At 43.9% G+C, this 16,953-nt stretch overlaps 1 protein-coding gene across 2 annotated transcripts; it reads left to right on the top strand.

Moving 5' to 3' along the window:
• The first annotated feature begins 9,583 nt into the window (after window positions 1-9,583).
• Window positions 9,584-16,758, top strand: LOC121580900 (testicular spindle-associated protein SHCBP1L). 2 transcript variants are annotated; one of them, XM_041896066.2, is made up of 10 exons: window positions 9,584-10,111; window positions 10,249-10,398; window positions 12,508-12,722; window positions 12,816-12,869; window positions 13,024-13,242; window positions 13,342-13,447; window positions 13,589-13,742; window positions 13,899-14,149; window positions 14,333-14,452; window positions 16,442-16,758. In XM_041896066.2, exons 1-10 carry the CDS (start codon window positions 9,722-9,724, stop codon window positions 16,700-16,702), a joined length of 1,920 nt encoding a protein of 639 aa, XP_041752000.1. In that variant the 5' UTR covers window positions 9,584-9,721; the 3' UTR covers window positions 16,703-16,758. The 2 variants fall into 2 exon arrangements, with proteins under 2 accessions (XP_041752000.1, XP_041751999.1); XM_041896065.2 differs by having other exon boundaries at window positions 9,585-10,111; window positions 12,816-12,902.
• The last annotated feature ends 195 nt before the right edge of the window (window positions 16,759-16,953 follow it).

Raw genomic sequence — 16,953 nt, 5'->3', positions numbered from 1 at the left:
GGATTACGCCCGTGCATTGATTACCGTGGTCTCAATCAGATCACGGTGAAGTACAGTTATCCACTCCCGCTGATTGCGACCATGACGGAGTCATTGCACGGGCGCGTTTCTTCACTAAATTAGATCTCAGGAGCGCATAACTAGAGCGCATTAGGGGGCGATGAATGGAAGACAGCCTTTAGTACCACCTCGGGCCATTACGAGTATCTTGTCATGCCATACGGGTTGATGAACGCTCCTTCAGTTTTCCAATCATTCGTGGATGAGATCTTCAGGGACATGCAGGGGCAGGGGGTGGTCGTGGTACATCGATGACATTCTCGTGTACTCACCTACCCGAGTCGAGCATGTGGCCCTGGTGCGCCGAGTGTTGCGGAGACTGTTGGAGCACGACCTGTATGTCAAGGCAGAGAAGTGTCTGTTCTTCCAGGAGTCGGTCTCCTTTTTGGGTTATCAGTTGTCTGCGTCAGGGGTGAAGATGGAGGTAGACCGGGTGTCAGCCGTGCGTAATTGGCAAACGCCAACTACTGTGAAGGAGGTGCAGCAGTTTTTGGGGTTTGCGAATTATTACCGGAGGTTTATCCGGGGGTTTTGGACAGGTGGCAGCTCCCATAACGTTCTCTTTTGAAGGGGGGTCCGGTGCGTCTGCAGTGGTCAGCCGAGGCGGACAGGGCGTTTGGGAGGCTGAAGGACCTGTTTACCTCGGCTCCGGTGCTGGCGCATCCGGATCCCTCTTTGCCATTTCAGGTAGAGGTGGACGCGTCAGAGGCCGGTATAGGAGCCGTGCTGTCGCAACGGTCCGGGCGCGCCACCTAAGCTCCGCCCCTGTGCCTTTTATTCCAAGAAGCTCAGTCCGGCGGAGCGAAACTATGACGTGGGGGACAGGGAGTTGTTAGCCGTGGTACAGGCCCTAAAGGTGTGGAGGCACTGGCTTGAGGGGGCTCAACACCCTTTCCTCATTTTGACGGACCACCGTAACCTGGAGTACATCCGGGCAGCGAGGAGGCTGAACCCTCGCCAGGCGAGGTGGAATATGTTTTTGACCCGTTTCACATTTAAGATCACGTACATCCCTGGGTCACAGAACGGTAAGGCAGACGCACTGTCTCGGCGGTATGACACGGAGGAGAGGTCCGTGGAGCCCACTCCCATACTGCCGGAGTCTTGTCTGGTGGCACCGGTAGTGTGGGAGGTCGATGCCGAACTCGAGCGGGCGTTACGCACCGACCCTAGTCCACCTCAATGCCCGGAGGGTCGGAAGTACGTTCCGCTCGAGGTTCGGGATCGTTTGATCTATTGGGCTCACACGTCACCCTCCTCTGGACACCCTGGTATCGGGCCGGACAGTGGACTGTCTTAGTACCAAGTACTGGTGGCCCACGTTGGCGAGGGATGTGAGGGTTTATGTTTCCTCCTGCTCGGTGTGCGCCCAGTGTAAGGCGCCTAGACATCTGCCTAGGGGTAAGTTACTACCCCTGCCCGTTCCACAACGACCATGGTCTCACCTCTCGGTGGATTTCCTCACTGACCTTCCTCCTTCACAGGGGAATACCACTATACTGGTCGTTGTGGACCGGTTTTCTAAGGCCTGTCGTTTGCTCCCTATGCCGGGCCTTCCTACTGCCCTGCAAACCGCCGAAGCACTATTCACCCATGTGTTCCGGCACTACGGGGTACCCGAGGATATTGTGTCTGATCGAGGTCCCCAATTTACCTCCAGAGTCTGGAGAGCTTTTATGGAGCAGTTGGGGGGTCTCGGTGAGCCTCACTCGGGTTACCACCCGGAGAGTAATGGGCAGGTGGAACGCGTGAACCAGGATGTGGGTAGGTTTCTTAGAACATACTGCCAGGACCGGCCGGAGGAGTGGGCAAGGTACGTTCCTGGGCCGAGATGGCCCAGAATTCCCTACGCCATTCCTCCACTAACCTAACCCCCTTTCAATGTGTGTTAGGTTACCAGCCGGTTCTGGCACCTTGGCAGCAGAGCCAGATCGAGGCTCCTGCGGTGGATGAGTGGGCGCGGCGCTCGGAGGAGACATGGAACGCTGCACACGTCCACCTGCAGCGGGCCCTCCGACGTCATAAGGCGAGCGCCGATCTCCACCGCAGTGAGGGACCGGTGTACGCACCTGGTGATCGAGTCTGGCTCTCTACCAGAAACCTGCCCCTCCGCCTGCCCTGTCGGAAACTGGGTCGGCGGTTTGTAGGGCCATTTAAAGTCCTGAGAAGGTTGAACGAGGTGTGTTACAAATTACAACTACCTGTTGAGTATAAGAGTATTAACCCCTCGTTCCATGTGTCTCTTCTCAGGCCGGTGGTAGCTGGCCCACTCCAAGAAAGTGAGATCAGGGAGACTCCTCCGCCCCCATTGGACATCGAGGGGGCACCGGCGTACTCCGTACGGTCCATCTTGGATTCGAGACGTCGGATGGGGGGTCTCCAATATCTAGTGGAGTGGGAGGGGTACGGCCCGGAGGAGCGGTGCTGGGTGCCGAGGGAGAGACATTTTGGACCCGTCTCTCTGACGGAATTCCATCGTGGGCACCCGACGCACCCTGCTCCGCGTCCTCCTGGTCGTCCCCGAGGCCGGAGTCGGCGCACGTCTGGAGCCGCGCGTCAAGGGGGGGGTACTGTCACGGTTTCGGCCGAGGCTGCCTCTCTCCCTTGCTCGGGCAGGCTTCGGCGTTCGTCGTCTCCGGAATACTAGCTGCCACCGTTGTATGTTTCTGTGTTCGTTTGCTTTTGTCTGATTGTTGTACACCTGTTATCGTTTAGTGTAATTAGTGTCCTATAAGTTCTCGTTGTGTTTGTCTAGTGTTGTGTGTGATTGTTTTACTGTCGTGCCGGTAGGCTGGATATTTACTGTTTGCTCGGTTGAGCTATTTTGCTCCTTAGTTTTGGAGTATTGTGTCGCACCTGTTTGTGCGCTTGTGTTTTCGCCTACGTGCGGAGCTTTTGCCTCAGGGCAGTTATTTCATGTTTGTTTGCTGTGCATCACTAAAGTCTGTTGGACTAACGTACTGCGTCCTGCGCCTGATTCCACCCACACCCACCTACATCTACCTTGACAGATTTGCCCATGTGTCAATATTACCACCTTTCTAAACCATTTCTTATGTAATTTATCATCCTATTGCCATGCCTTTCATTTTGGGGATTATCTTTTGCTTCTTTATTGCTCCTCCCACTTCCTTTTTCTTTTATGGCAGCTAAATCCAACTTTCATCCAGTTCAGAATCAATTAGTAATCCAATCAATCAATCTCTTATCTTGTAAAAACACTTATGTTTAGTTCAAACTCTGTTCTACCCAGGCTCTCCCGGGCTTGACCTGAAGACTAATTGTTGGACATGACAAGTCTATTTTTTAGGTCACCTAAGTCTTCTGTCTAGCAACAAAGAATAAAAATCTCTATGTTCATGATTAACCCAGTTATATCTAATTGCCCACCAAAAAACTTCATCATCTTTAAATCACTACCAATGTCATATCCCTCGTTACTCTCTACCATTTGGATAACATCCCTGATGTATGTATGCCTCCTTAAAGTTCCAAATGATTTTACCATGGGCTGCCATTGCCTTCCCATAGATAAGATCACTTAATTTACCCGTATGCAGTACATAATGGAGTATCCAAACTTTACAGCACTTTCTCATTACCAAAAAGCTCATCATTTTTTTTTTGTTTTAACGGTTTTGGCGCTTCAAATATAGCAGTTTTCCTGGATGAGTTTAACATTCGCCCCTCCTGTGTTATAGTGTATCCTAGGTAAATGACCTCGCTCTACCAAAGTTGAAGTTTCTTTTTGCTCACTTTGTGTCCCTGTTCTGCCAGGAAGGTTAACAATTGGATTGTATCCCTCTTACATCCCTCCTGAGTGGGATTAGCCAATAGAATAACATCTACATAAACTAACATTTGCTTCCTTCCCTATGTTCAAACTTTCCCAAATTCTTAGTTATAGCCTGGGCTAAGATTGTAAGACTTTCCGAGTAGCCTTGAGGCATCCTAGCCTAAGTCCATTTCCTTCCCTGAAAAGTAAAGCCAAACCACCCCTGACTATCCGGATGAACTTGGATACTAAAGAAAGCATTAGCTAAATCTATCACTGTAAAATAGGAGTTCTCTGGTTTCAATTGGTTCAGCAATGTATGTGGATCTGCTACACATGGAACTCTGGGAATGATATTTCCATTAAACTAACTGTAAGTCCATGACCATCCTCCAGTCGGCGCTAGGTGCCTCCTTTCTAACAGGAAATATTGGAGAGTTGCATTGTACCACATCTCCAAGAATTATCACCCCTCCCTTAAGTAAATGCTCAAATGTAGGTGTTATCCCTTTTATTGCTTCTGGTTTCATAGTATATTGCTTTTGGTATGGTCTATTATCGAATCGAGGAATCACTTGTACTGGAGCTACCCCCTTAATTAGTCCTACATCTGCTGTCCTTGTGACCATAATTTGAACGGAATTGCTTCTAACTCAGCCTCCTGTTCCTGAGTTAAGAAAATCTATTCCTGTCATCCGTTAAAACTTATCTCCAGATGGACACTGGGCTGGGTTTTTGCTCTCCAATTTAACTGTCTGCTATATCTCCCAGTGGAGTGGCCATACTGATCCCCATTTGGTGTATTCTGCCAGTCAGTAATGTTTTTCCCCTGTTTTATCCATTTACCTAGTGATAACCATTCCTCTGAATGTTCTTTCACTAGGGCAACATGGGGGCTCCACCTTTCTCTGTACAGCCTCTGGCTCTGTGAACCCATTTTAACCCAATTTGAAAAAACAACAATCACAAATAGCCAGGCCTCACTCAATTTGATAGCTCACTTTTATGACCTAAATACTGCCTAACTGAGATGAGCTAATCTCTTTCTCCTAGTTATAATCTAAAGATGGTAGTACACACAAAACATGATAGATATTCCCAGTCTTAACCCATCAATAATTGTTTGTATCATTCTAATTCCTCATATCTAATTCATTAAACCACTCAAAATTCCTCGAGTATACAATGATTATTTAATTGATTACCCTAACTCTGCTACATGTGATCTCATCTCAAATGATCCATTTATCAATTATTTATTCAACGCCCTAGGAAAATCTGTCTCCCCTTCTATTGTTCCTGTCTCCCCTGTAAATGTTATATTTGAGTTTTTAGCCAATACAATCACGGTTACATCAAATGTTCCCTCATTTAATGGTATTTTCTTCCTAATATAACTTCCCTAAATGAGATTAAATCCCCTGCCTTCCTCTACTATCCTTATATCATTATTGGATCAATGATAATAACTGTAATAACTATCAATAATAATTGTAATAACTATTTCACATTAAATCGTGTCTTTTTTCTGATAATGCTATAATTGTAGCCTATTCCATCACTTTACTTTAAAATATACGTTTATGTAACAAATCCATAACCCACTACAGGCTGGCGCTATTCCCCAGCACAACAGCCAATGCATACTTTCATCCTAACCAAAATAAATTATCGTTCTATAATCGTCCAATTATTTTGTATTTTTCCCGCTAACCCATTTCAGTTCGCTATTCAATTTATTTAACTGTTCTCTCTGATTAGGCCCTAATTAATAAAACAAATAGTTGCTATCGTTGGTCAGCATATGCTTAATGACATTCCTACCATCTGAACTATACTGTCTCTCACCCTCCCCTTGCTCCTTCGGGGAGAGCGCATGGTAACCTTATAACATATTTTCATAGACTTTTCTAGAATATTTCTATTTAAGCTATCTCATTTAACCTTTCACATTTCTCAATCCACATAGTAATCTAGGTATATAGCCCCACTGCGAAAGCTTTGTCTACTGTCCCTACCTGTGTTCGAACCAGGGACATCGCCAGTCACTCCACACCATCTGCGATGCTCTCAAAGTAACTACTCCCAGTTCATAGAGCAAGTGACGTCACCAAATGAAAATCGCAGTAGCTTTCACCTCAGCAAAAAACTCTCTCTCCTTTTGATTCCCTATTGTATAAGTTAGTTTTTCTATTTAACCCATAAACACGCTACAAATAGTCCATTCAACATTACCAAACCAAATACTCATCGTACCCATTCAATCAACACATCAGCCGTGGAATTTACACTCATAAATGCAGATTGTTACTCCATGCCTTGAAATGATAAATAGATTTCCACCAATAGTACCATTAATGATCTCATCTTACCCTCTGACACAAAATGAAGTTCCCTCACTGTACTACGTTAGCTCTACCATGATAATTAGTTCAGTTTAACCCTCTATTTGCTTTGTACTATATTATACATTACGTCTAAAACAACATTACTTATGGTCAGTTTATTCCAATCACATTATCCAACAACGCCACAATCTTAAACTCATATGGGGCGGCTGGCAGTTTAGTTACCAATAGCGCCGCGCCAACAACCGAGAGGTCGCCGGTTCCAATCCCCGAGCCGACCAGGCGAAAAATCTGCCGATGTGCCCTCGAGCAAGGCACTCAACCCCAATTGCTCCCATAAATCGCTCTGGACAAGAGCGTCTGCCAAATTACCAAAAATGCAAATGTAAATATTCTCTACTTTCTCACCCATGACGCACTTCTGCGTTCGGTGAGCAAGTTTAGAACATTCTCTCGTCAGATACCCACATGCGTTCCCAGCCAACTGCCAGTCTTTTCTGGCTCCAAAAGCCACACTTTCGCTCTCTCCAGCCCCTCCCCTCGCAACTCTACTTCTTTTTTGTCCAGGGGGTACAGGCTTTTTGAGGAGCTGTGAGGAGCTGTTTTCTCGTCCCAGCGCGCCTCCAATATTCCGCCGTTACTCAAAGTACTCCAGTCCATTTATTTAAATCAAATAATTCCCACCTAATTAGTTAAAGTTGGTGCACGTTTATAAACCGAATTATTTCGGTCTAATTGTTTAACCAGTATTTTGCACGGTCAAACATCAAACGTCAAATCAAATACTAATCCGAATTGCTTCGACACAACTATTCAAAAGCAGTATTATGCTATGTCAAACACCAAATGTTATATTTCAAATATATCAGTTCAAACGTTTTAGTTCAGTCACACTCATTCATCACTTTTCATTTCATGTTTTCGATTGTCACTGACGGGTTATATGGTTTGAGTAACCACAAATCCAAAATGTATTCCCAAATTATACCGTTTGAACAGCCACAAACGTCTTTTGTTTCCCAATTTGTTTTCTATCAAGGTATACAGGTTTATCATTCACACTTTTATGCATACGACAACACTCGCACTGTCTAACTTTTTATAGTACCTCCTATGGGTGTCTTTTGTTAACGTTTGCACAATTTAAACCTTATTTCCTATTTGTTATTCTCATTATTTACTGTTTTAAAATATTATTTGTATTCACAGCCAAAAATGGTACACAGTTAAGCGTAGTATACAGTTATCACACAGCAAAAATAGTACACAGTTATCGCCCTCACTCACAATACACAGTCATAATCCTATCATACAGTCAAATATGTCACGCAGTCATAAATGACACCCATGTCACACAGTCATAAATGACACACTTATATTCCACTCACAATCTATTTGGGCACACAGCCCCGTCTACTATCTTTAAAAAATACTCCGCTGAACCTAGCCATATCCTCGAAGTTATGGACCTTGCCAGTCGCTAGTATTTATCTAAAATTTTCCGAACCTAGCCGTATCTCAGTTACGGACCTTGCCGGTGTAATTCTTCGAACCTTAGTCGTACTGTCGTAGTTACGAACCTTGCCGATAGCAATTACTTAAACCAATTATTCCCTATATCTAAAATTTCCCGAACCTTAGCCGTATCCTCGTAGTTACGGACCTTGCCGGTGTAATTCTTCGAACCTAGTCGTACTGTCGTAGTTACGAACCTTGCCGATAGCAATTACTTAAACCAATTATTCCCTATATCTTCCGAACCTTAGCCGTATGTCGCAATTACGGACCTTGCCGGTAGATGTCAGCATTGTCTCCTGAACCTAGCCGTCTCTTAGCGGACCTTGCCGGTAGAATCAACACTCTCTGGTCCCATGGTTTTAAACATCACATTTAGCAAAGGTTTGCATGTCACAATATTGTGCTTATCTACTCATAATAGTTTCATAATTTAGTTCACTTACATCAGACAGGTGTTTCACAAAATTAATTTGGATAAAGCCAATGTGCAGATCTTTGGTTATTTAACAACAGGTATCTGCTTACCTTTTTAGAAGCCCGGGCAGTTTGTGAAACACACGGTTCGATGAAAGAGTTGACCAAATGGGCCGGACAGTATCCAGCGAAGTCCCTTCTACCAGATCACGTCGGGGTCACCAATTGTCAAAGTCGCGTCAATTCAAATCTGGTATTAGGAACAAAAGAGGTCAACACGACTTCTAAGATATACTAGTTATTTTAATTAATGCAAAAACCTTCAATGGTAAATATGATGTTTCGTATATACGGGCTCTTTGAAATACCTCGCAGGGCATTATCAGAGAACTAACACATTGTTTCAGATTCAATACTCAAATACTCTGACAGAGGGAATTTCCCACTTCTCTGCTGGCCAATCAGAGTAAAGAACTGAGTGTGGTTTAAACTCTACTCAGCCAATCCGTTGGTTCAGGGGTTGGTCTCATCTCCTCGGCGCCATTTGTTGCACACTTCAGCCAGACACAAGATTATCATAACAACCTATCATAGTGAGAAGAGCCAGCTCCATTAGACATCAATCCTACGTCCAAGGAAGGCTCATAGATCACAAAGAACCAGTATAGTCTAGCATTTGAAGACACATCCTTATCTAATTTTACCCCCTAAACCAGCTCTTCACATCAATCACAGCCTTGCCAGGTGTCACAGCCTACATTAGCCCAGTCAAGAATGCATTCTTTCTAAGTTAGTCATCCCATCAATTTAGGAGAATAATAAATCCCCAATAAGAGGGAGCTGCACATTTTAAAAAGTTGTCCATGATTTTACTCTGACAGCTAGCCTACATGAGTTAAATGACAGCTAACTATCCACATGTGCAATGCCTGTAGAACACGTCTGCATTGTTAGCTGTCAATCAAGCTAGCTGTATTGGATCAGTGTGTGTGTGTTGGGCGAGAACGTTATTGTATTGGTCAGTGAGTGTGTGCAGCGCGAAAACCCTCTGAGTCCGAACGTAGCTAGCCATTTCATCACTGCGGACGCGATGCACGTGTAAAGTCAGCAATAATAACCAATGCAGCGCACGCACGCCTGTGTGTAGCGGTAACGTTGTGTAAGGTCAGCAGCAATAAGCGGTGATATCCTTTCAAAATAAAAGTTTAAGTTAGGCGGTTACCTTTCAAAAATAATAATATTCTTATTTTGAATATATTATTGCCCGCGACTCCCTAGACCGTCTGTTTGCAATCGTCAAAATAGACGGTCTAGAAGGAAAATTGCAATTGACTCACGCTGATACCTGGCTTTATGAAAAAGTTAGCTTGTGAACTCAACTTATTCTGACTTGAGTGTTTTGTGATGGCGCAAGCTACTTCCTGCTGCACCTAGTAGCTCGCTCGTGAACCGTTTCGCGCTCAATTTTTCAAAACCTCAATCTGAACCAACCCTGGCTCGTGGTGCGGGGGAAAAGTCGTTGGTTTTTCGGGTCTTTAGCTAACGGTAAGCAAGCAAGCTAGCTTTATTTTAGAAAACAATCACTTTTATTAGCAAATCTTATACAATGGCAACTTGTGCCCCTGATAATTTTCCTCTTCTGGAAGATGTTCACGATGAAACAGCACAGAAAGCGAACGAGGAACATTTAAAAATGCCTGCCTCAAGTGAGATGGCCCATGAAAAGGCCCAGTCTCATATCAGCACCATTCCGAAAAGTGAGGTGCCAAACCGTGATGATGGTTCAACATCATTCTCTGCTGCTGACACACCTCAAATCGTAAGGAATAAAGTGCCTATGAGAAGGAAACTTTTGACCCCAAATCCTGACGGTGAAGAGCCATTTGATAATATAGAAGAGGCACAAGTCTTGCCACAAATCTTCATCTCCAACAATACATACACCTACGTTGAACGGGTTGCTCTGTTTTGCGATCATATTATTGGCCAGTGTTCGGTAAGTGGCTACAGCTAGCTGGCTAGTAATAACGTTCGCTAACTTTAGCTACCCAGCTAGCTAATTAATGAATAAACTGACAACCGAAGAAGTTCAGTCAAGTATGCTAACACATGTTTTATTTGCATGTTTAACAGGCAGAAGACGTAGATGAAGCTATAAGCTTCTACATAATAGAAAAACTTGCCAGCAAACGCTCCTGGACTGCAGTGTGGAAAACTTCCCCAGAAGTCCTGTTGGTAAACTGCGATATTGGGGACCTGCCATTCGTGGGTGTGCTTGTCGATGTAAGTTAGTGATTTAATTATGGTCCTTCCTATATGGAATCGTTCCACTCCCCACTCGGTTCCCCATTGAACGGACCCTTTTTTCAATTTTCGCCTAAAATGACATACCCAAATCTAACTGCCTGTAGCTCAGGACCTGAAACAAGGATATGCATATTCTTGATACCATTTGAAAGGAAACACTTAGAAGTTTGTGGAAATGTGAAATGAATGTAGGAGAATATAACACATTACATCTGGTAAAAGATAATAGAAAACCAAAAAACATGCGTTTTTTGTTTTTTTTCATCATCTTTGAAATGCAAGAGAAAGGCCACAATATAAAATTGCAGTTTAGGTGCAATTTAGATTTTGCCCACTAGATGGCAGCAGTGCAAAGTTTCAGATTGATCCAGTGAAGCGTTGCAATACTGGACTATTTTGTATCAAGTTTGCCCAAATGTGCCGAATTGGCCAATTGATACATTTTCAAGTACATAACTATAGAGAACATACATTTTGTATTAACATATCATTTTTGTAAGTTAACACACTCCCAGGAATGTCATACATGATGGATCATTAGCTTATACACTAACTTTCACACATCTAGATGGCCGGGCGGGGTGGGTGTGGAGCCAGAGACAGTAGGGGTTCAAACTGTAGAACACAGTTCCTACATTTTAATATAAAAATGGATTTTATCGAACAAAACTATGCTACATTTAATCTCTGGGACCCTTAGGATGACAAATCAGAGCAAGATTACTGAATGTAAGTACATTATTTACGTTCAGAGGTGAACGTATCAAACCAGTTGCCGTGATACATTTTCTGTTGCTGTGCACTCTCCTCAAACAATAGCATGGTATTTTTTCACTGTAATAGCTATTGTAAATTGGACAGTGCAGTTAGATTAACAAGAATGTAAGCTTTCTGCCCATATAAGACATGTCTATGTCCTGGAAAGTTTGCTGTTACTTACAACAGTCATGCTAATCACATTAGCGCACGTTAGCTCAACCGTCCCGTATACAGGACACCGATCCCGTAGAGGTTAAAAATGGTAACTTAAGTGTTAAGGCAAAGATTTTTATAACTAACCCAAGATAGACCACAGCCGGTCGTTTCCAACGGGAACAAATTAGTCATAGTGGGCAGAACAAGCAAGGAGGGGGGAAGAGCCCAGCCCAGCACAGCGTTGTAGCATGTATTTGCATGTTTCCGTTAGGGAACGCCTACTCTGAAGTGCGCATGTGCAATAACTCAATTCGCCCCTGCGCACATTCTAAACAACGCAATTTTTGTTTTACTTTGGCAAAGGGTAAAATCTACAAAACTTAGTCCACTCTGTTCGTAACAGATTCTAATTTTGGGAACAGAAAACCGTATTGAGATCAAATGTTACATCGATGAGAACTTTTGCCTAATGTCGGCCAAAATCCATCTCGCTCCATCTTCTCCCACTACTGGCCACTGGGCTTGCTCTCATCACCATATTTGGTAGTGAGTGGAAACACCAACCAGATGCTTCACACTTATACATCCAGTGAAATATCTGGCTCATTTTTCTATCTGTGGTTAAGGTTACATAAGTGTTATGGTTATGGTTAAGGTAAGGGTGTTTAGGGTGTCCCAGATAGCACTAACCTTGAATTACTGAAACTGCTAGTAGTTTTGTTGTTACATTCAGATACAATTTCAAATATTTAGATACAGGTGGCTCACCATAGAAATAGAATGAAAAGAACGGCTAATGGCTGCCTGGTATTGTGATGCAATAATTTCCATGGTAATGTAAAATGTTAATTCAAATTATGTTAACTGATGTGGCTCATGCAATGGAATGTATTTTTTGTAATGTCAGTTGAGTTGAATCAAATCAGCTTGCTCAGCAATCATTAGCTTACTAGTACCACAGGCACAGTTAACGTTATTTGTTTGACAGGGGCTCCCTCTAACATTAGCGTTTCAAACAAATACCGGTAGCTAGCTACATCTGTTAACAATGGCTCAAGAAGTTACCACTAAGCACACAGGTGTAGAACACGATACCATATCCCCAATTCTGCGATAATGGGGATGCAATGTGTCTGACCCTTTTCCTAAACCTGAACTTTGGCTGTCTAGGTCAACTGTACACCATGCGAAGGAAAAACCCTCCCTCTTCGAGTGTCCGTTTCTGTAGCAGAACCATATTCCTCAAACATTGCCAACCTACCAAGAGAGTTGGTTGAAGATGTGTTGCGGGAACATGACTACTCTGTGCCAATCTTGGATGTCTACCCCATACAAGGGTTGGGAGCTGACGTAGACAACATTGCAGAGTATCTGGAACATGCAAGGTGAATAACATGAGGGATCCCCTCCAAAACAATGTAAATCCAAATCTGATAAATCCAATTTATTCCAGATTTTGTCTTTATGCTTCCCTGCAGGTTTTTCTACGATTTCCTCTGGAGAGACTGGGATGATGAGGAGGAATGTGACGAGTACGCAGGACTCATTGAGAAACGCATACAGCTGTATGCATACCCTCCGTATTCCAGCAGAGCCAACCAAAAACAAGCCACAAAGATTAGATATGATGTTACCGCTGTGTTGAGAATGAAGTTCACCTGGACTATGCTGTGTATTTTTTTGCAGGTATTATGACATTCAGGATGGAACCATCCCTGGTCCAATCAGTGAGCGATACCGGAAGACCCTGGAGGAGTACCGAAGCAAACGACTGGACTTGACAAAGTTCCAGACCAAAATCCGTGGGGAGGCCTTACCAGGGGAGGCTGTGGAGTGCTGGAAAAAGTACTACGAAATGTCAATGCTCTGTGGGCTCCTGAAGTTCTGGGAAGACCTGCGACTCAGGTAAAATATGGTCTTTGGTCCTAGCTTCTCTCAACATCCAACTACCAATGCTGACATAGTGTAAAACAACTAGTGTTGCTGCTCAACTAATGTCTTTAGGAGCCATGGACCCTTCTATCCGAGGATCTACAAACGCAGAAAGGGACAGAGAACATCTGGAAGGATTGTGACACACATTGTTGCCCAGATAATGACAACAGACATGGTTGGTGTGCTGGGTCTGGTGTTATTCACTTCAGTCATGTAATTTCTTTTGGCAAAAAGTATGTTTTGTAACTTGATTTATTGCAGCTTATCTATCTCAGTTATTTCCAAACTTTGTATCTTTATTTCATTGTGACCACAGATCAAGAACTTCTCGCAGGACACTCTGATCCAGCAGCATGACAGTCTGTCAGCCGCTCTGGACTCCTGCTTCTCTGGTGACACGGTGGTGGTCTTCCCAGGAGAGTACCACGCAGTTGCACTGGCATCCCTCACAGACGACATCACAATAAAGGGTAAATACGACATTACTTTAGTTTACATTTATGGCCGTAATAAAATATCTGTATATCCATTAAAGGAAGTAAAGCTAACATTGTGTTAACACCTGACGACAAGTGATACTTAAATGTTAGTTGACCTTCATGCCTCAATGGTTCTATACTCTGCAGGAGAAGGAGAAAGGAAAGAGGTGGTGTTCTACTCTGACCCATCCCATGACAACTTTGTGGCGTCCAAAGCCTCCAAGGTGATGCTCATGAACCTGACATTGGTGCAGCATGGAACCTGTGATGGCATCGTTGTGGTGGAGTCGGGACAGTTGACCCTGGACAACTGCGTGTTGAAGTGTCAAGGCACAGGAGTGTGTGTCCTGACTGGAGCCTCTCTGGTCATGAAGAACTGTGAGATCTCTGGTGCAAAGGTAGAGTTGTCATTTTGAAAGATTGCCTTTGATTTGTATTTGAGTTACATGGCTTATCTGATTGTTGATATAGCCATGTAATTGTGTGGATGTAAATTAGGGGTAACATGCAAAATAGGACAGAAATGCTCTGAGACATCCTAGAAAATGAGCACAGATTTACTTGACATTGATGACTCTCAGGGGGCAGGGGTGGAGCTGTACCCTGGCAGCGTTGCAGAGCTGCATCGGAATGAAATCCATCACTGCAGCAACCAGCTGGCGAAAGACTCAAAAGGCTCACAGGGTGGAATCAATCTCAAGGTATAGTATACAGTACTTGCAGTTACAGCATTATGGCTATTCCATGTGAGGGGAATATATACAGTGGGGGAAAAAAGTATTTAGTCAGCCACCAATTGTGCAAGTTCTCCCACTTAAAAAGATGAGAGAGGCCTGTAATTTTCATCATAGGTACATGTCAACTATGACAGACAAATTGAGAAAAGAAATTCCAGAAAATCACATTGTAGGATTTGTAATGAATTTATTTGTAAGTTATGGTGGAAAATAAGTATTTGGTCACCTACAAACAAGCAAGATTTCTGGCTCTCACAGACCTGTAACTTCTTCTTTAAGAGGCTCCTCTGTCCTCCACTCGTTACCTGTATTAATGGCACCTGTTTGAACTTGTTATCAGTATAAAAGACACCTGTCCACAACCTTAAACAGTCACACTCCAAACTCCACTATGGCCAAGACCAAAGAGCTGTCAAAGGACACCAGAAACAAAATTGTAGACCTGCACCAGGCTGGGAAGACTGAATCTGCAATAGGTAAGCAGCTTGGTTTGAAGAAATCAACTGTGGGAGCAATTATTAGGAAATGGAAGACATACAAGACCACTGATAATCTCCCTCGATCTGGGGCTCCACGCAAGATCTCACCCCGTGGGGTCAAAATGATCACAAGAACGGTGAGCAAAAATCCCAGAACCACACGGGGGGACCTAGTGAATGACCTGCAGAGAGCTGGGACCAAAGTAACAAAGCCTACCATCAGTAACACACTACGCCGCCAGGGACTCAAATCCTGCAGTGCCAGACGTGTCCCCCTGCTTAAGCCAGTACATGTCCAGGCCCGTCTGAAGATTGCTAGAGTGCATTTGGATGATCCAGAAGAGGATTGGGAGAATGTCATATGGTCAGATGAAACCAAAATAGAACTTTTTGGTAAAAACTCAACTCGTCGTGTTTGAAGGACAAAGAATGCTGAGTTGCATCCAAAGAACACCATACCTACTGTGAAGCATGGGGGTGGAAACATCATGCTTTGGGGCTGTTTTTCTGCAAAGGGACCAGGACGACTGATCCGTATAAAGGAAAGAATGAATGGGGCCATGTATCGTGAGATTTTGAGTGAAAACCTCCTTCCATCAGCAAGGGCATTGAAGATGAAACGTGGCTGGGTCTTTCACATGACAATGATCCCAAACACACCGCCCAGGCAACAAAGGAGTGCCTTCGTAAGAAGCATTTCAAGGTCCTGGAGTGGCCTAGCCAGTCTCCAGATCTCAACCCCATAGAACATCTTTGGAGGGAGTTGAAAGTCCGTGTTGCCCAGCGACAGCCCCAAAACATCACTGCTCTAGAGGAGATCTGCATGGACGAATGGGCCAAAATACCAGCAACAGTGTGTGAAAACCTTGTGAAGACTTACAGAAAACGTTTGACCTGTGTCATTGCCAACAAAGGTTATATAACAAAGTATTGAGTAACTTTAGTTATTGACCAAATACTTGTTTTCCACCATAATTTGCAAATAAATTCATTAAAAATCCTACAATGTGATTTTCTGGATTTTTTTCCCTCATTTTGTCTGTCATAGTTGACGTGTACCTATGATGAAAATTACAGGCCTCTCATCTTTTTAAGTGGGAGAACTTGCACAATTGGTGGCTGACTAAATACTTTTTTCACCCACTGTATATACACTCAAATGTACAGGTGGAAATGTCACTGAATTCCATTGTGGTGACGTAGTGTGGATTCTGGGGAAGGAATCAACTTAAGCCTTTAAATCAAGGAGGAACCCTAGATTGTCAGCAGCCTGATAAATACATCTGTGACATCAGTGGCGTTGTAGTACGTATAATAAATGTGGCAGTGAAGCAGAGCCAGAGACCTAATTAAATAGGTGGCTGATGTTCGCTTCACCTTAAAAATAGTGAACAACCTCACTGTTATGTCGGTGTCAACTCAAGTAGAAAACCAAGGATAGATCGGTGACATGAAATGGGTTTTCTACTAACAGGTTCTCCCTCAGCCCCAGCTGAAGCTGACCGACAACCACATTCATAATAACCACGGGTTTGGAGTGACCATTCTTGTTCCTGACAATCTGTACAAAGCGAGTGAGGAGGACCTGGAGCAGACAGCCAGTGGGGACAAGAACGAGACAGATTATCTTTCCAAGGCCCTGCAGAAACTCAGTTTGGAGATCACCACAAACAAACTGGAGTCCAACACCAAGGGCGATATAGGCTTGCTGCGCAAAATGTGGGTGAATTCCTGAGTCTAGGATTGCAGCATAAATGTGTTGTACACAATAGGTAAAACAATTTGAAGTAACCAGACCTCTGACAATTTTATTGGACATAGCTGTTGCTCAGTATCTTGCTATGTAATATAATATATAATATGCCATTTAGCAGACGCTTTTATCCAAAGCGACTTACAGTCATGCGTGCATACATTTTTTGTGTATGGGTGGTCCCGGGGATCGAACCCACTACCTTGGCGTTACAAGCGCCATGCTCTACCAGC

Source organism: Coregonus clupeaformis, chromosome 14 (assembly GCF_020615455.1).
Source record: "Coregonus clupeaformis isolate EN_2021a chromosome 14, ASM2061545v1, whole genome shotgun sequence".
Taxonomy (NCBI): domain Eukaryota; kingdom Metazoa; phylum Chordata; class Actinopteri; order Salmoniformes; family Salmonidae; genus Coregonus; species Coregonus clupeaformis.
This window is presented reverse-complemented; position numbering and strand designations above follow the sequence as displayed.

Bases quoted from the DNA above. Each gene is read 5' to 3' on its own strand.
- LOC121580900 (XM_041896065.2), top strand. From the start codon at position 9,722: ATGGCAACTTGTGCCCCTGATAATTTTCCTCTTCTGGAAGATGTTCAC. The intron at 10,112-10,248 runs GTAAGTGGCTAC...CATGTTTAACAG, and splicing joins ATATTATTGGCCAGTGTTCG to GCAGAAGACGTAGATGAAGC. The intron at 10,399-12,507 runs GTAAGTTAGTGA...TTGGCTGTCTAG, and splicing joins TCGTGGGTGTGCTTGTCGAT to GTCAACTGTACACCATGCGA.